This window comes from Staurois parvus, unplaced genomic scaffold (genome assembly GCF_062004578.1).
Source record: "Staurois parvus isolate SC_StPar_1 unplaced genomic scaffold, SC_StPar_1.0 ptg000727l, whole genome shotgun sequence".
NCBI lineage: Eukaryota > Metazoa > Chordata > Amphibia > Anura > Ranidae > Staurois > Staurois parvus.
In genome coordinates, this window is record NW_028318523.1 from 5,499,965 (window position 1) to 5,520,418 (window position 20,454).

Here is a 20,454-nt window from a genome sequence, read left to right on the forward strand (position 1 = left end):
CAGTAACCTCCCAGTGCAGTCACTGACCTCTTATTCCTTGCATTTTCACACGTATTGCATTGTTTTCACCTGACTTTTTTGGGCATCATCTGTCCTGTATTTGTCCACAACCCTCTGGATGAGGCCTCCTTTATATCTGTAGGTTCCCTCCTAAACCCCTATGGGACTGCAAAGGAAAGAAAGTAGGTTAAAAAACAGCTCAGCCATAGGTAAATTCAATTAACCGTCTAATTTTTGCATTGTATCCTGAGTAACATCAGCAGATAAGTGGTTCATTTTTCTTGGTGCTGGTGTTGTCCTGGAGTTGGAGAGTTGGAGTATGTTCAAAGTAAGCCTGAGACACCTAGGAAATGCGATTTGCTGATTTCTCCTTTTTGCAGCATGGTCCTTTCTGTTGCACTGAATGATGCAATTGTAATGACATTCTGTTAAGTAGTACTTGGAGCACAGGCCGCTGTTGTGACTAATCTCCCCCAAGGGGGTGGATCCATGACATCCTGGTTTCAGAGGAAGTGTGATAAATTACGAAAGGCGTTATTCAATCTAGAAGACTAGTGACTTCTACTGGAACAAAGCCATTGTACTGGGAGAAATCTCAACGGCATGTATTGCAGGAAATTGAACAAAAAAGTGGCAACTGCCCCAACCTATTACCAGTCAGTAAGGTGCACTTGGAAAACAAATTCACATTGCTAACAAATACAAATTTGAAAAAATTGACCCTCTCTAAAAATTTACATTGAAAATGAAGGGTTTAGTTTGCACACATTTGCAAATATATGAGTAAGCCGCAGTGCCTATTTTAACCTCCCTGGAGGTATTCCCGAGTGTAGCTTGGGGTAAAGTTTCAGCACCACAAGTGGTAACCCCGAGCTACACTTGGGGGATTACACTGCAGCCTTTCTCCGGGATCCCTCGAGCACTTACCTTGTCCTGCGCTCCCGCGATGTCCCCCCTGCAGTGTCCCCGGCCATCTCCTCTGGCCAATGCCGGCAACTGTCTTCCGGGTTCCATTCCCTGCGACGTCGGGACGTACGGGGGATGTAACCGGCAGGAAATTGAAAAATGTCAAAAAGTGACATTCACTAAATATACTAAAATCACATAGTATAACATTCCTGTATCAAACCATTTCACATACATTTTGTCCCGAGTGCTTTGTCCTGTGCCCTGCCTGCATTTTTACTGTTCTTTCTGCCTGGAAACTTAGAAATGTCCATGGTGTCCACAAAGCGTCCCTTTAGGTCAAAAGCGGTTTTAGACCGACTAGAGAACAGCGATAGTAAATCAGAACCACTTGCAGAATTGAGTGATAATGATTAGTGGGGGAAATTCGTCATCAGACACTGAAAACAATTTAGCGACTTTGCTCAGTGATGTGTGAACTTGGCGCTCTATTTCAAATTTCAGTGTTTTTGGTTTGATTATATTATTGAATTAAATGTATTATATTATTTTTTATGATTATTTATTAAATTATAATTTATGATTTCGTGTTTCAAATTTTATCATACCCGGGATGTTTACTAGACTCTTGTTCGGACAGATTTCAGTGAGTTATTCCTAAAAATTACAGGCCTACAATAAAAAAAAAACTACATATTTCCATGCAAAAAAAATGTACCACTTTGAGCACAGAAATACTGACATAATCAGACCTCTAGGGAGGTTAAGGCACTTCTATGCACTGCAGTCCTACTTTTCAGTGTCTTCCAAGTTGTAACACATACAGTTGTGTCCAAAATTATTCAACCCCCAATGCTGTAAAGGGGTTTAGGGACTATAGTGTACATTTGGAATTGTATTCAGAATCAAATCCTACAAGGACGTTGTAACTACCCAAATGCAACTAAAATGACATCAATTGTTTATGTAATACAGTAGTAAATGGTTCTTATGTGGTTTCTTCATTGCCACAATTATTCAACCCCTTAAAGACTACCACTCTGAAGAACAGAGGTTCATACAGGTGCTTTCCATCAGGTATTGAAAACACCTGTGGATGTCACCGAGCAGCAATCAAGCATAATAAGCACCAATTAGGCAGCTTTAAAATGACTGTGATACTCAGCTCCTTCTAGACATTTACTGGTGTGGTTACAAACATGGTGAAGGCAAGAGAATGGTCCAGGAAGACAAGAGAAGAGGTGATTTCTCTTCACAGGAAGGGCAATGGCTATAAGAAGATTGCAAAGATGTTAAACATACCAAGAGACACCTTAGGAAGCATCATTCGCAAATTCAAGGCAAAGGGCACTGTTGAAACGCTACCTGGTCGTGGCAGAAAGAAGATGCTGACTTCGACTGCTGTGCGCTACCTGAAGCGTAGAGTGGAGAGAAGTCCCCGTGTGACTGCTGAGGAACTGAGAAAAGATTTGTCAGATGTGGGTACAGAAGTTTCAGCCCAGACAATAAGACGCACACTGCGTAATGAAGGCCTCCGTGCCAGAACTCCCAGGCGTACCCCCTTGCTGTCTCCAAAGAATAAGAAGAGTCGACTGCAGTATGCCAAAAGCCATGTGGACAAACCACAAAAGTTGTGGGATAGTGTTCTGTGGACTGATGAAACAAAATTAGAACTGTTTGGGCCCATGGATCAACGCTATGTTTGGAGGAGGAAGAACAAGGCCTATGATGAAAAGAACACCTTGCCTACTGTGAAGCATGGTGGAGGGTCAATCATGCTTTGGGGCTGTTTTGCTTCTGCAGGTACAGGGAAGCTTCAGCGTGTGCAAGGTACCATGAATTCTCTTCAGTACCAGGAGATATTGGATGGAAACGTGATGCAGTCCGTCACACACCTGAGGCTTGGGAGACGTTGGACCTTTCAACAGGACAATGATCCCAAGCATACCTCCAAGTCCACTAGAGCATGGTTGCAGAGGAAAGGCTGGAACATTTTGGAGTGGCCATCGCAGTCACCAGACTTAAATCCGATTGAGAACCTCTGGTGGGACTTAAAGAAAGCAGTTGCAGTGCGCAAGCCTAAGAATGTGACTGAACTGGAGGCCTTTGCCCATGAAGAATGGGCGAAGATACCCGTAGATCGCTGCAAGACACTTGTGTCAAGCTATGCTTCACGTTTAAAAGCTGTTATAACTGTAAAAGGATGCTGTACTAAGTACTAAGATTGAATGTCACTTGGGGGTTGAATAAAACTGATAATGCTGTGAGCACAGAAAAGACATTTGTGGTTATTTCATTATAACTGTTATGTTATATTTGTCTGACCTACAAGTGCCTCTTTAATGTAAATGTAAGCAAGATGACTGAATGATCAAAAGCAATGTCAAACTGGCCAAAACACTCAATTTCAGTGGGGGTTGAATAATTTTGGACACAACTGTATAGCAGTGGATAGATCAGGGGTGCTCACCCTGTGACCCATGGAGCCCTCTTATGTGGCCCTCCAGCTCAAACTGAATGCAGGAGTTTTGGTGCACTTTCTGAAAGTGCACCACACCTACCAGATAAAATGGATGTCTGTGGCAAAGTGCAGCTAACCTGAGGGAAAGCCGCAGATGCACCGCGCTGCACGCACTGTTTTGGTAAACCGCAGCGCATCACTTTGAAAGCAGCATTATAGGGTGCTCAGGACAGTAAGAGCTCATTTGCAGTTTGGGGGGGCAGTGAAACTTCATAGTTAACATGTTTTTACTACACCCCCCCAGCCCCCACGCCCTCTCCCAACCACTGGTGTAGTGCCAGGGGTCACAATGGCAACCCTAACCCATACTCCAGGGGGTGTGTGTGGCCTCCCTGTCACATTCTGATTTACACTTGGACAGAAGGGGCATTGGGGGCGGTATATACAGGAACCTATCCATTTTCCTCCTGCAACTGCTGAAAACTACTTCTCCTCTCCATCCCACTGGCATTCAGTGGCTGCAGGAAGAAAATGTTCATTATGCTGTTCAAAATAAAAAATTTGAAATTTGGAACCATTTTATTGTGGCCCACGACCGGTTACCAAATCACTCAAGTGGCCATTGCTCTTCAAAAGGTTAAGCACTCCTGGGATATATTAACCACTTCTGGACCCGCCGTTCTATATAAACGTCCGAACGGTGGCAGTGCAGGGTCGGGTTGCCGTTTATAAACGACCTCCTTGCCCCCTGCTTGTGTGCGCTTCCTGGGAGCGCGCAGCACCGCGATCCGGTGCCTGCTGTGTCCTCCAGACACAGTGGAACGTCGAACGTCGTACGGGACCTCTGTACGAGGTCCCGATCATGTGATCACTGATTGGCCAATCAGTGATCACATGCAAAGTAGTAATCAAGATGGCACTTGTGACATTGCTTACTATGTGTGAAATCTGTGAATGATCACAGAGGTCACATGGTACAAGGCTATTCACAACAACCTTGTACCATGTGACAAGCTGTGACCAATCACAGCTCACTCAGTATTTCTCAATGACTGCAAGAATGCAGCCAGAGAGGAGGAGAAATGATTGCTTTTACATCCTATATGGGTGTTAAAGCAATCAGTGTAAAAAGAAAAAAAAATAAAAAATCTTCATCACCCCCCACAAGTAGTGCAGTGTCACCATGGTGACACTGTACTGCTAGGGTGACAGTATGTAAAAAAAATAAAAATAAAAAATAATATGAAAAAATAAAATAAAAATGTTTAAAAATTATAATGTTTGGTTATAAACTAATTTGGATTTTTTTTTTTACTAAATAGATAACAGAATAAATTTTGACCAAGATTTATGATGAAACATTATTTATTTGCAAAATTTAAAAAAAAAACACTTTTTTTCAAAATTTTTGGACTTTTTCATTTACATAGCAAAAAAAATAAAAATCCCAGCGGTGAATAAATACCCCCAAAATAAAGCTTGATCTGTCTCAAAACAATGGTAAAAAATTATTATGGGTACAGTGTTACATGACTGCGCAATTGTCATTCAAAGTGTGATAGCGCTGAAAGCTGAAAATTGCCCTGGACAGGAAGGGGGTGAAAGTGTCCGGACAGGAAGTGGTTAAGGGCAGGTTTGGCTGGAGGGAGCCCAACCCTCCTTTTTAGGGTACAAGGGACACCCAGCAAAAGCACAATGACAGCTAAAGGCATCCAGTGCGCACTCTCATCCAATACAACCAACAACTCAACCTAGAAGACTGGTGACTTCTAGTGGAACAAAACCGTTGCACTGGGGGGAAAGCTTAGTATTGCAGCAGAAGCTGCATATTTTTTTTTAGTTCATTTATTAATTTTGGGCATTTTTCAGTAAGTAATGTGTGAGAACTTTTTTTTTTTTTTTTTTTTCTTGCTTGTTCCAAGTTAGCCGCCCATGAGGTAATGAAGCTGTAATCAGGTTGTCTGCCATGGAGCCATCACCTTTAATACCTAGTCTGTAATGGCATCTCCTATATTTTGTATCCTGACAAGCTCCCTTGAAGCTGTATGAAGATCGGTGATCTGTTGAAATGACAGAGTTCACTGACCCCTTGCCGTCTCTAATAGCCGTTTAGTGCAGCTGTGAAAACTGACCAAGTGTCTCGTACATGCTGACATGCACTGCGAGAATATACTGTGTATCCAGACAGAAGGCCATAATAATTAATGTGCTATGAGGTTTTTTTTTTTTTCTTTACAAGTCTCAAGCCAAAATCGGGCATTTAGTTTAAGGCAAACTTGAGCAGCTGATGCGACTTTAATTTGGTGTGACTTGCCTGCATGTATTTTTAAGTGCTCAGAGGGAATTCACATCGTATTATTTGCACCATTGTGCACTGCATAAAATATTCATGGAAGTGTCACTTTTCCATAGGTGGCACTCCAGGGCAGAGCTGAAGACTTTTCAAACTTTGCATTTTGAAAAGTAACAAATCCACGAGGCAAGCTGAGAAAAAAAAAAACAACATATGCTCTGCCTGGGTGCAGGCCTTGGAGCGTGTCCGCTTCAAACCAGCGAGATGTCAATACCTGTAGAACTTTTGACATAAGGAAGATAAGTGTGTATAATGGAATGAAAGCAAAGTCTTGTAAATATTATAGATTGACTGGGCCACCCCTCTGGCTCGACAGCGTTAATGCTTCAGCTGCTGATGGGCTCCATTTATTCCAGTCATGGAATGTTACACAGTGTACTCTTCTTTTTCCAGATGCGATGTGAATGAGATTTTGAATAAATGGGTTAACTCCTTTGCTTTGTTAACCGCTTTCCTGCTGCCCTATAGCAGATATACTGCTTACAGGGCAGCAGGGGTGCACGTATATATACGTGATTTCGCATTTCAGGTAGGGGGACGCACGCGAATGCCCTTTCCACGCCGCTATTCGCGGCCCAGTTTGTCAATCACCGGACCCGGCCAGAGATTATTCGCCGGCACCCGGTGATCGTGGAGCATTACCGACGGAGAGAGAGAATTGTAAGTAAACAATACAATTCTATCCCCTGCCAGCTTCTGCACACTGCTTTGCATGGCTCTGCATAGCAGAGCCATGCAAAGCAGTGTGCTTACAGTGAAGTACAGACACAACTTACAGTAAAACAGCACACAGTTAACCCTTTGATCGCCCCACGTTAACCCCTTCCAGCCCAGTGCCATTAGTACAGTTTTAGTACAGTACAGATTTCCAGCGGTCAGAGTATCACTGACAGGAGAGAGGTCTGTATGTAAACAATACAAATTTCTCCCCTGTCAGCTCCAGCATGCTGCTTTGTATGGCTCTGCATAGCAGATCTATACAAAGCAGCATGCTTACACTGTAAACCACACACAGCACACAGTTAACCCTTTGATTGCACTAGATGTTAACCCCTTCCTGCCCAGTGCCGTTAGTACAGTGTCAGTGTTTTTTTTATTAGCACTGATCACTGTATTGGTGTCACTGGGGATGTCAGTGACACCAAGTCAGTTTGCAGTCCAGCTATAAGTCGCTGATCGCCACCATTACTAGTAAAAAAAAAAACAATCCCTGCATATATACCGCCATTTGTAAACGCTATAACATTCACGCAAACCAATTAATTTACACGTATTGGTATTTTTGTTTTAGCAAAGACATGAAGCAGAATACATTTTGGCCTAAATTTATGACAAACTTTGATATTTTTTTTTTTTTTTTAATTTTTACTGGACATGTAATAGCAAAAAGTCAAAAAAAAATTTTTCTCAAAATTTTTTTTTTTTTAATAGCCTAAAAAATGAAAAAAAAAATGCACAGGTGATCAAATACCACTGAAAGAAAGCTCTATGCGTGGGAACAAAGTACATACATTTAATTTGGGTGCAGTGTTGCATGACTGCGCAATTGTCAGTTAAAGTAACGCAGCGCCGTAACGCAAAAAATGGTCTGGTCAGGAAAGGGGGTAAATCCTCTGAAGGACAAGTGGTTAAAACAATCGCATCTGTTACACAAAAGCAGGTTTCTTTATCATTGGATAATTACTTGGTGGACATTTTATTAGATGCAACCATCTAGAAACTGATGAGCACCCCCTTTTGCCTTCAGAACATACAGAATTCTTCAGATTGTCCTGTCTAACAATTTGCGTTTAAAAACGGGTTTAATTAGCACACATTTGCAAATACATGCGCTAGTATTTGCAAATATGTGCTACATAAACCCCTGTTTTTAACGCAAACTGTTAGACAGGACAATTTGGTTTGTTTGCAGGCTGGTTGGTAAGTTGAGCTGGGAATTTGTCTTTTTTATTGTTTGACATGCGTCACCCTTCCATGTGTTCCTTGCTGTGAAGGCCAGTTATGGATTGGGGCAGTGGCCATCTTTTTCGTACTGTTGATTTGCTGGTGAGGGGGTGCAATGGACACCCTGGCTGCCATTGTTCTATATGCTGGGTGTCCAGTGCACCCCTGTACCTTTTTAAGGAGGGGTGGGCTCCCTCTAGCTTACCTGCCTTCAGTCTATCCATTTATACATGTGCTTCTACTATGGAGTCTCTCAGTGATCAGAATTGCCCTGACAAGCTCTCCCCCCAATCTTGCACAGCCATTCACTGGGAAATGTTAACCCCCCCCCCATCTTTCAGAACAACTGTGAACAGAGGGAATATGGTCACCTTTAAAAAAAAAAAAAAAAAAAAAAAAAAGGTGGAAAAGGTATTTATAATGTTTTTTTTTATATCTACCTACAAATGTTTTAACCTTCATTTCTATTTTAAACTGAATTGTTTTACAGGGTGAAGGTTTGCTTTTATTTTTAACCACACTCTGTGATCACCTTAAGGCTTTATGAAAATGTACAAATCTGACGATAGCATAATTTATCATTTGTTTTATCATGGTAGCATCATTAAAAGAGAAGTAGGACCAAAGCTCTTTTGGCTATACTTCTCCTATAGGTCACTCAGTTGTGCATTGTGACCTGTTTTCAGCCAACAGTGGGCTAAAGTCCGAAGCCAGCTAACGTCACAGAGCTGGCCCAGACTCTATAAGGATCTCGACCATATTGTCAGGATCTGCCTGGATGCCTGACTGGAAGCTGGCTCAGAGTAAGAACCTCAGCCAGCCACTCCCACCACCTCCACAGCCCGGCGCTCCAGTGAGCGATGGAGGGGTAGAGCAGAGAGCTGGAGACTGGCACAGAACCAAGAAATCAGCATTGTTTTATTGGTCATTTCTCGGTCTTAGAGGTGGCAGGGGACAGATGCAGACAAATTGCAGTTTGTTGTCAATATAGCATTTTGTCACACATCAGTCTCTGTAATGGTAGGTGTGACGATCCCAGGATCGCTGCCACCAATATGTGACGATCCCACGATTGCTGCCACCAATATGTGACGTACGTGGCGTCAGACCCAGGCCTTCTCACCAAACTCGTGACCGAAGGACTAGCCAATCTAAAACCGCGATGTCACGTGCGTAACAATGCCACATACAGCTGCACCCTGTGCAACGATTTTCCAGCTAATTAGACCACAATCTATGTACCGGCAGCCTGAATGCGATTGTTACTGGGTCAGGTTAATTACGCAATTAACCCTTCACACTGCCACCACCTCCTTTTTGTACAGAGAAAGAGGAAACTGCGATAACCGCTATAACACTATAATGGTTGAGATAATCGTCTGTATAACACGGTCACCGCAGGCCGGTTATACAGAGGAGTAAACAAACACAGTAGCGCTCTTTTAGAGGCAGGAATTCGTAAATTGCAATTAAGAGCTATAGTAACAGTTCAACACTTTCAGAAGGAAAGATTTATTACTAAAAGGTCAAGCGGGTACAATAAAAATATTTACAGAAAAAAGATGTAACTAAGATATATATATAAATATACAGAGAGCAACAGCACAGCAAAGCGATAACAGAAAGAAGTTAGAGGGTTAAAGTACTTGCCAAAGTCCTGGGTTAGCAGATCAAGTTTCAGAGCGAAAGGGCTGTACCCCAAGTTGGTTCTGATGTTAAACGGGAGAATTCTTCAACTTAACTTCTCTTAGGCCTGACATCCCATTTTGTAGTCCCCTCGCAGGGGGTGTCTCTGAAGTCAAGGACCAATACCCCGTTTAGGGAGGGATTGTCTGGGCGTGGACCTAAACTAGAACCAAAATCTCTTAGTTCATATTTTGGCTCATAACTTTCCCTATGCACAAGTGACATTCCATCCGCGGGTAGATTATTATGCAGATGCCTCTGAGGAGCGGGTAGATATGAAATATGAAATACATATTTGAAGGGTTCCAGAGATGTAATTTTCTGCTTTCCTATGTATTCCAGTCAGGGAGTGTGACCTACCAAACTGTTTGTCTCCTCGTGGCCAATCTGAAGATATGCCTGGTTATTATATGTCTATCATATTCCAAGATATGAGACATAGGGAGAAAAATGGATTTTAAAAGTGTTATCTGGTTTCCTGCTTCTCTGGAATGCCTTGAACTCCTGGGAAGGCTTGCATTATCTCTTACGAGGTGCTATATGGCACGGTTCTCTCAGACAACCAGGCACCTCGCTCAGAGAGGTGTTTTATAGCTCTGGGCTCCCTGTTGTGCTCTGTCCTGCCTGTGACACTGCCAACACACACACAACCAGATGTCACTGTGGCTGAACAGAGAATAAGGAGGGAAGAATGAGGGAGACATGGATAATTCTTAACAACATGGATGGTTGGAGCAAAATGGTTGGACCGTGTCCATCTCTGCGTGTATGCTTGCTTCAGTAGGCTCATCTGTCTGGTCACAGATCAGCACACTTCTATCATGCTATCACCATTGCTCTTTTTTTTAATTGCTGCAAATACTGGCATATCTGATCATGGTGGTCAGCAGAACAAATCATGTTGAGCCTTATACTGTTCACAGTCCTTCGGTTAACATTTCAATACTCTTGCTAAAAACACCATAGAGTGTACAGTTCTGGTTTTCTGGCTGATTAATGATTTCTCATTTCTTTTCACTCTTTTAGGTTTTCTGCAGATTCTCCATGTGATGAAAGAGATGAACGTGGATCTTTCTTTGCATACCTTTGAATTTTATGTTGCTGAATTATTTGAAAGTGTTGAATCTCCTGAATCCATATTGCAGGTACGATAATCTTTATTTTTCTTCAATGTTGATACACTAGAAGACTCTGAAAACCATTTTCTTGGTCTCCACAAGGCTGTGTAAGTTTTGGTTTATAAGAAAGAATGTTCTCCCGCAATGTGAACCTGTTCTGCATAAACGTATTTAAATCCTGTTTAGGAACAAACACCTTAACATCTCCAATATTACTTTTACTTTTAGTTTTGTCCCCACTCTGATTTTGTTTACTTTATCGGTGCCTGACTTTTCCAGATTTCTTAGATTAGACCTTTCAGTTGCCTTAACCACTATCCACTGAGGTGATCTAAGGAGCGAATAAAGACTGAGCAGGGAGTTTAAAGCTGGCTCAAACAAGCTACTTCCTTTATAAGAACAATGCGGATGTTGTGTGTGCTGTAAATATTTTAGTTTTGTCTATATACAGTAACCACACTCTGTTCTGCCAACAGTAGGGGAAACTCCCTGTCTGCTTCCAGAATTAGAGAAGTGGGCTGAATGTTTCTCCTCCATTCAGGAGAAGCCTTGCATTTTTGGAAATAAATACAAGGCTTTGTCTGATTGGCCAAGGTGAAATGATGTGCAGATAATATCCCGATTTCCACCTCGGCCAATCAGTGGAAACCTTTTATTTATTGATAGAATAACAAGGTTTCTGCTGAATGGCAGAGAAGCATTCAACCCGACTCTCTTATATCCTTCTCCAGATGGAAAGTCGCCTGTACTCCTGCCTGAACACAGTTCTGCTTACTGTATTGTTTTGTAAGTGAAATAGTTTGTTTAGCCCAAACAAACTAAAGTGATATTAAAGTAGGAGTTCTACTTTAAACTGTATGTGTCTGATGCTCATTCGAACCAGAGAAGCTGGTTTTTTTTTTGTTTTTTTTTTTTTGTTTTGTTTTAAACTCTACTTCACCTGGTATTTCTGCAAAAAATATGCTTCCTGTCCAAGGCTGGTAATGCCCAATAACTCCTCTGTATCTATGAAAAGAGCCACCACGGTTGTCACCCAGGCTTGGACTTCATATCTTTATCTCCACAACATGGTGGGTGGGAGGATTAGTAGTTTACAGAAGAAAGATAATCATTTTGTGCTATGAGTTCAACTCACAAGACGTGACAAGGACTTTGCATTTCTGGCAAAGCCCATGGGTATTTTCTGTGCTTGCTAAAATTGCTCTTAGATGACAGGATGGTTGTTAGTTTTCATTCTTCAGGTATAGGACTGGCAGACTGAAAAATATTACATTTGTTGTTGGGTTTAGATTTCCTTTATGTTGTATGTGACTTACTATTGCTAGCTAAACCTTGACCTTGATAATTGGGACAGGATTCACAGTCAGGTTTTTAATCAAATCCTGCCCACTACATAAACTCTTCTGCCATTGTAAAACTCTTCCAACCTTTGAGTAACAGCTCAAACATTTTTGAACGTTTTTCTTTCTTTTATTCTTTTCAAACCCAAACCTGGTATTTTGGGTCACAGCAGCCTGACATTGTGAACTCTAATTCACAATTCACTTCTATTCACTTAAATGATCCAGCTGTCATTGACTCCCCTCTGCTCTGCCATTGCAGCTTTTGGCCATGTAACTTGAGTACCTACATTTATATGGTCCATGAATTCGGCTAAGCTTACAAGTTTTTATTAGTTGAGAGGAAGACACAGCTGGTGCGGTTTCTTGCAGGGAGGAAAACTTGTTTCTTAACCTCCTTAGCGGTATTCCCGAGTGTAGCTCGGGGTAACATTTCAGTACCAAGAGCGGTAACCCCGAGCTACACTCGGGAATACCATGCGGCGCTGCTCCGGCATTTGTTGTTCACTTACCTTACCCTGCGCTCCCGCGATGTGTCCCCTGCAGCGTCCCCGGCCATCTCCTCCGGCCGATGCCGGCGTCCGGCTTCTGTGTCCTGTCTCTGTGACGTCGGGACGTACGGGCGGCAGCGGGAAATTTAAAAATGTAAAAAAATGTCATTTTTTTTTTTTTTACATAGTAAAACATTGCTGTCTCAACCAATTTCACATACATTTTGTCCTGAGTGCTTTGTCCGGCGCCCTACCTGCATTTTGTCTGTTCTTTCTGCCTGGAAACTGAGAATAGTCCATGCATCCAAAAAGTGTCCCTTTAGGTCAAAAGCGGTTTAGATCAGCTAGAGAACAGCGATAGTAAATCAGAACCACTTGCAGAATTGAGTGATAATGATTCGTGGGGGAAATTCGTCATCAGACACTGAAAACGATTTTGCGACTGAGCTCAGCAATGTGCGAACTTGGCGCTATTTTTCAAATTTCAGTGTTTTTGGTTTGATTATATTATTGAATTAAATTTTTTATTATTATTATATTATTTTTATGATTATTTATTAAATTATAATTTATGATTTTGTGTTTCAAATTTTATCATACCCGTGATGTTTACTAGACTCTTGTTCGGACAGATTCCAGTGAGTTTTTCCTAAAAATTACAGGCCTACAATTAAAAAAATACATATTTCCATGCAAAAAAATGGTACCGCTTTCAGCACCAAAAATCTGAAATAATCATACCGCCAGGGAGGTTAAAGGATAAGTTCATCTTTGGAAATGTTGCACCATTCAACTTGCTAACTGCTTTTTGGGATTTGCAAGTACAAAGGCCTTGCCTCTTTCCATTAGCTTTAAGATGCCTTACTGCCATTCTTAACTTCTAGACTAGGGTGGGGAGGGAGTGACAGTGCCTCTGTAATGGGTGCCACTCTACTAACCCCTCTAGTGCTGCATGCAGCACAACTACCAATTGTGCCAAATTCTAGACTAGGGTGGGGAGGGAGTGACAGTGCCACTGTAATGGGTGCCACTCTACTAACCCCTCTAGTGCTGCATGCAGCACAACTACCAATTGTGCCAAATTCTAGACTAGGGTGGGGAGGGAGTGACAGTGCCACTGTAATGGGTGCCAATCTACTAACCCCTCTAGTGCTGCATGCAGCACAACTACCAATTGTGCCAATGTCTGTAGCTTAGAGTCATGCACCTAGTCTTCTCCATTACCTGACATCTCTTAAGCTTTGTTGGGCGACGCCGATTGATCTGCAAATTGACTGAGGTTTTCACTATAGTCATGCGACACTTTATGGGCCAAATCACCCATTTTTGCAATCTTTACCACAGAGGCCTCAAGTGCTCTCCTGCATCTTACCCCACTGCACCTACGACTTTGGTCTTATTTTTTCTTTAACAGTTGCATTTATTATATTTGTACAATGGTACAAACAATACAAGGTGTATGAAACCAAAACAAGCGTGTATTATACATTGGAATTAACAGTATACACTAGTATTCCAAAATTGAAGACTCTTACAGTATCATCCTGTTAGCCTGAGCAGACTCAATAAGCATGCACTTAGTATGGTCCAAATGCCAATATCCTGCTAGGGAAAGGAAGTGAGAGCGAAATCAAAGAGCATGAAAATAATAAGGCGGGGAGAAGAGTGGAAAGGGTAAGGTAGGGAAGGGGGAGAGAGGGTAAAAGAGAAAAGTAGACAGCACAAGTAGCAGCATATTGTTCGGTATTGCAAACATTTGACAACAATTAACTGGAAACGTTATAACCTATATCGTGAGGCCTTGTACCTCCACCCACCCTGCCCAGATTTTATCAAATTTTGCTGGACAGTTGCGACTCATATATGTAAGCTTATATAGAGGAAGCGCACCATTGATTTATGCCTTCCAACCAGAGACTGTGGGCGGGGTTGACAGCTTCCATCTCAACAAAATTTCCCATCTAGCGTAATACGAAGAAAAGAAGACAAACCGTTTACTATGCTTAGATGCTTCTACAAGATCAGTAAGGCCCAACAACATTATCAGCGGATCCTTGAGAACGGACAGGTTGCCAGCCGCGTTGATAGTGTCTAGTACCCTGGTCCAAAAAGGACATAGTTTTGTACGTTCCCAAAGCATGTGGTTAAACGTGCCCACAGCCATATCACAGCGAGGGCATGTCGCTGATCTACCAGGATATATCACAGCCAGTCAGCGAAGGGTGTAATATACTCTATGGATACATTTCAGTTGTAGAAAACGATCCCTGGCTGAGATCATAGTAGGGAGACATTGCAAAAGGCAGTACTCCCAATCATCCTCTGTCAGGGACTGATGGTCTGCGTGCCATTGTCTATAAAGTGACTGCATTCTAGGGGTGGTCAGAGGAGATAGCAGGGAGTGATGCGGGTTTAGGCAAGTCCTCCTCTATCAACAAGCTTTCCAAAAGGACAGTATGTATAACGGGAAGATGGGAATTGAGCGGTAATCGCATGGTGCAGTTGTAGAAACCGGAAGAACATCTAGTTAGGCAAACCATAGTTGCGTTTGAGTTCATCGAAAGAGAGACCGCGAGGCATGATATGTCGCAATATTTTAATGCCATATTGGGTCCACACAACAGGATCTGGTATTGTGTGCAGATGGGGGAGTGTAGGGTTGCCCCAGAGCGGCGTGTAAGGGGAGTAGGTGCTGTTTACACGATATTGAACCCTAGCCTGTCTCCATACCGTCAATGTAATGGAACCGACCCAGACTGCGCTTGAGTACTTCTGTTAGAATACAGCTTCCCCGTCCGAACACTGAGAATAGACACCACAGCTGACCATACAAGACTAGACAAAACCAGTCTTGAAGTAAACCAGGAGGTAGATTATTTTATTTGAACACAGATACAAGATATATACCCCCAGTGGACAATTCCCCCCCCCCCTCCCTTTGCATAATGACACAGGGCGGGGCAATCTACATTTAGTAACAAGAGACACACAGGTATTCAAACTTCACACCAGCAGACAGTCCTATCAGGAGGGAGGGCTGCTGGCGACCCCCTCCCCCCCACTAAGCCAATACACATAAACACATACATCCCATAATAGTTTGCTCCCAAGCCAGACAAACAATAGAACAATGGGATGCAGCCACATAACCTTAAACAATCAACAACCCCCTCCCCACCTATATCTTAGACATATCTACACAGTCTGAGACAAAGCCCATACAATATTAGGACAGATCACCTCGTACCCCTAACAGGTACAGGGTGATTTATACATAAGAGGGATATGGGGAGCTGGGTTCCATGGGCCCCCCACCCAAAGTGACTCCCGTCACAGTCAGGGTTGTCTGCATGGGAGTAGTGATGGCCGGGTGGGTGGACTTTGGGCCCCTATAAACAAGGTTGCTGAGTTCCGCATTAAAGCCCAATATTGCTGCTTCCAGGATCACCGCTGCATTATCCCTAGGCTGGGAGAACCACCGGCACACCATAACCAAGACAGTTGCCCAATAGCACTGTAGTAGCCTAGGCCGTGCCAGGCCGCCATGATTAACCGGTAAGTGTAAGGTAGATTGGGAAAGTCTAGGGGCCCTCCCAGCCCAGAGAAACACAGAGACAAGGCCATCCACACAACAAATAAAGGGGTGGTGGGATCTGTATAGGCATTTGGCGAAACAGAGAAACTTGGGTAGAAAAATCATTTTAAAAAGGATTACTCAGCCAGTGGCACTAATGGGAAGGGAAGACCAAGCATTACACTTAGTTTGCAGCTGTTGCAAAAGAGAATGAAGATTGTCCGAAAGATATTTAGTCAGGTCATGCTGAACCACCACGCCCAAGTATTTAAATTTGGAGACCGATTTAATAGGGGGCAAATGAAATGACAGGCAAAGGTCCTGACTCAAGAGGAAATCATATTGACTATTCCCAATTTATGCATTCACCAAAGTAATGACCGAAGCGATTGATAATGTCAAGTGCTGCTTTAAGAGACAGATCGCAGTCCTTCAGATATAAAAGAGTATTGTCTGCGTATAAAGAAACTCAATCCTCCCAGTCACCCACAGGAAGCCCTCGCTAGGTCTTAGAGGAGCAGATCAGACAAGCCAAAGGCTCGATCGCCAGGGCAAACAGGCCCGGCGAATGTGGGCAACCCTGTCGAGTGCACCTGTGGAGAGAACATTATTAGTACGGACTCTCGTGTGTGGTGCACTGTATAGGCGTTTGACGATGAAATTGGGGCCAAATCCAAAACGTCCAAGAATCTCCTACAGGTATACCCATTCGACCGAATCGAGGGCTTTTTCAGCGTCCAGGGACAGCACTACACCTGGGTCGTCCTTGTCACCAGCCATAGAGATATGAGTGAATAATCTACGTATAATAAAGTCAGTGCCCTTATCCATGAAGCCCGTCTGATCATTATGTACTAATGTAGATATAACTGAGCACAGCCTCCCAGCAAGCACTTTAGCTCGTATCGGTATTCAACAGGGAAATTGGACGGTAAGAGGAGCATTGGACAGATCCTTTTCAGGCTTTAAAATCACTACTATCACCACTTGCGGCATAGAAGAGGGCAAGGTTTTTGTCTCATGTAGGATATTAAAAAAAAAAGTTATGGAAGAGGGGAGCTAGTTAATCAATGTAAGTTTTATAAGATTCAATTGAAAAACCATCTGGGCCTGGCGTTTTACCAGATTGGAGAGCACCGACCGCCTGCTCTCTTTCAAGCAAAGAATCCAATCCAATTTTTCCCTCTGGGCCAGAGAAAGAGATGGCAAACCAACAAGATCCAAATTCTGGGACAACTCCTGTGAGGTATAGGTAGCTTTGGAAGAATATAAAGTTGCATAGTATTCTGCAAAATGATGGTTAATTAAGACAGGATCATCCTCAGCTTGAATAAGGTCAACGTTTGTCATAGAAGTTTGTTCCCTAGCCAACCAAGCCAAGAGGCGCCCAGTTTTGTCCCCTTGTTCGAAAATGCGCTGATTCTGGTGGAGCAGCGCCTTTCTGGAGGCCTCCATGCACAAAAGTAGGGCTTCCCTAATGGCCAGCTGCAAGTTGTGATGAGTGATATGGTCAAGGTTAGACACACCTGGATTCAGATTCCTGCACCCGCCTGTCCACCACCTCCACCTCTGACTTTCCATGGCCTGCAGCCCCCCATCAGGGCACGATACTGATCCCTAAGGGTAGCCTTTTTAGCCTCCCAAAATAGGGGAGGCACAGCAGCGGTATCAGCATTAGAGGCCCAATAATGTTCCAAGGTCTCCCCCATCGGGGACTCCATCTCCGGGTCAGTAATCCAATAGCGGGATAGTCTGCAAATTTTTTCAGAAGGGGCATCAGAAATACTCAAGCGGAGGAGAAGTGGAGCGTGGTCAGATATCTCCCTAGGTAGGACTGTAATCTGGACCCTCGTTAAAGGTAAAGGTGTAACATAGCAAAGGTCAATTCTAGACATTGTTCTATGTGAGGGCGAGTGGCAGGTATAAGCCCTAGTCTCAGGATTCTTCCATCGCCACACGTCCGTGAACTGTTAAAGCCCCGCCCATATGGCCAGCTCCGACTCCCTGCTGGCTTCAGGATATAGTTTACCGACACTAGGATCGGGAATAAGATTTAAATTCGCCAGCAAGGAGAATGTGGGATATGATGCCAAGAGCGGGGCCAGAGCAGCCAACGAGCGCGTGGCGGCAGGAGGTGGAAGGTAAAGGCCAACTATTACCAGTTCAAAGCATTTAATCTTTGCATGTATCAAAACATATTTGCCCTCAGGATCCAGCCTGAGATGGAGGAGAGTGAATGGCAATGATTTATGAACAAGGACACCAACTCGGGCATATGAAGAATAAGTAGCATTGTATTAGTGTTCAATCCAAGCTCTCTTTAAGCTAAGTACTCTACAGCCCATCAAATGGATTTCTTGCAAGATGCATATGTGTGGACTGTAGGGTGTGAGAAATTGGAAGACCAAGGAACGCTTCACAGGGAAGTTGAGGCCCTGCACATTCCAGGAGATACATTTTAAATTGGGGGATACCATTATATAGATGTTATAAAACAGATTTACAGCCCCTCAGGCTGAACCCCGAGAAGAAAGCACAAAAATGTAAGTCATGTAGCATAAAAACCTGTATACCAGCTCGATACCATATAGAAAATGGACCACTTGAGATAGTAAATGTACCTTGCAATGTAGGAAAAAAATATATAAACTCCCAAAAAACATAACCGCCCCCCCCCAAAACCGGGAGAGTTACATTTCCCTGAACCAAATCTGGCAACAAGCCATAGGGAGGTCCATAGAGCAAGTCTGTAGAGCTCACATACCGTAGAGATGCCACCTCATATCTATTGGGGCAGGTCACTCAGCAATTGCCAAGGGTGCTAGCTTGAATTACAACAGATAAACAGAGAATCTAGGAACCCCGACTTAGAGGAGGGGCAGGGATCAAACTGAGGCATCAGACACCCCTCCCACCCTAACAATAAACAGTTAATACATTTTAGATGAATCAAGAGGGGAGAGCCCCAATAATGTCTCTCCAACCTCGAGGCAGATTCCTCCCACGTTGGTCACTAGTCAGGAGGCACAGCCGGGCAAAAGGCAGCAGGCAAAGTTGTCTGGAGTAAGCTTCTGATGTTTAAATCGAGATCAGCGCATAGATCATGGGGTTTCCGGCAACGAAGCTGCCTCCTCAGGCACAGTAAAGAAGCGTGTGGTTTCTCCATCCTGAACTCTGAGCTTCGCAGGAAACCGCATGCCATAGGTAAAGCCTTTTGCTCGCAGTTGGGCCATGACAGCATCAAAGGAGCGACGTTGCCGTTTGGTATCCACCGAGTAATCGGGAAACAGCATCAGCTTATGATTTTTGTATCGGAGTTCCCCCTGGGACCTGGCTGCTAGTAGCACCAGATCTCGATCTCGGTAGTTGAGCAGCTTAAAAATGAAGGTGCGGGGCAGTGAGCCAGGTGGGCCCCGGGCAGCCAGCTTCCGATGGGCCCTCTCAACCACAAAAAAGCTAGAGAAGGTGGCTTGAGGCATTAAAGAGTGGAGAAGATATTCTCAGTGAACTGTGGCAGATCCTCACCCTACTCCCCTTCAGGAAGACCCACTCTACGGAGGTTATAGTGTCTACTGCGGTTTTCTTCGTCTTCTGCTCTAGTCTTGAGGTATTTGACCTTGACCCGCATTGTATGCATCTCAGCCGAGTGACTGCGGATGGTGTCTTCCATGTCACTGACCCTTTGCTCGACCGCCGTCACTCGGCCCCGGAGGGTGTCAAGTTTTTGCCGAATCAGCCCAGTCTGCAGATGTTCAATCATGTCAGTCTGCAGATGTTCAATTTTCATGGTGAGTACCGCCTGAGAATTGGAAATAGCTGTCATGAGAGAGTTGAAGTCTGCAGGTGGATTGGGCTCCTGAGATGAAGGTGCGGCCATTGTCGTTACTCCTTTAGAGCCTATTGGTTTGAGCAGTTTGTGTAGTTTCTGATCGTCTGCCAGCGGCCGATGGTTTGCCTCTAGTCATCCCCGGCCTCATCCGTACAGGTAGAGAAATGTGACTACTATAATAAGTGTCGCTCAGTATAGCCAGCCGGCCCACATGAATGAATAAGTATAAATGAACCTGTATTTGTGTGTGGGGCAGACGTCTTTCTGCGGTTCCCCCAAGAAGCTGTCATCCTGTAGAAGAAGGGGGGATTTGGACTGCAGGCAGATTGGTGCCCCTCAATGAGGCCGGAAGCCTCAGGCCACGCAGGATCGTTGATACACCGAGGCCCCGGTTCGGGACATGGTATTCTCCCTCCACTGTCCCCACTCGACAGCCGCTGCGGAGGTTGAGGGTGGGCAGGCTCCAGTAGGAACGTAGCCCCGGATGAGGAAGCAGTTAGGCCGCAGGCTCCGTTGGCATGTAGGCCGCGAATGTCCAGCGCTCCGGAGGGGGTTCAGACAGCCTGGATCCACTTTCAATGGGCAATGTCTCCTTTGATCTACTCTTCATACCATTATGAAGAATACTACTGGTGGCAAGAGCATCCATATAACTCACTGAAAGAAGCTGCACATTTGTGGGTGCGTAGATAGCTTGCATTTCAGGTTCTTGATAGCAGGAGGTGGTATACTAGGGATCCAAACTAGAGTTT

General features: G+C 43.9%; 1 protein-coding gene across 1 annotated transcript in view; it reads left to right on the forward strand.

Annotated features, from left to right (window-relative positions):
• The window catches only part of LOC149445344 (leucine-rich PPR motif-containing protein, mitochondrial-like), a 164,207-nt gene that overhangs the window by 58,818 nt on the left and 84,935 nt on the right, over positions 1-20,454 (forward strand). The window contains exon 12 of the mRNA XM_089653936.1: positions 10,377-10,495. Within this exon, the coding sequence (XP_089510062.1) occupies positions 10,377-10,495 (119 nt within the window). The remainder of the gene's footprint in view (positions 1-10,376; positions 10,496-20,454) is intronic.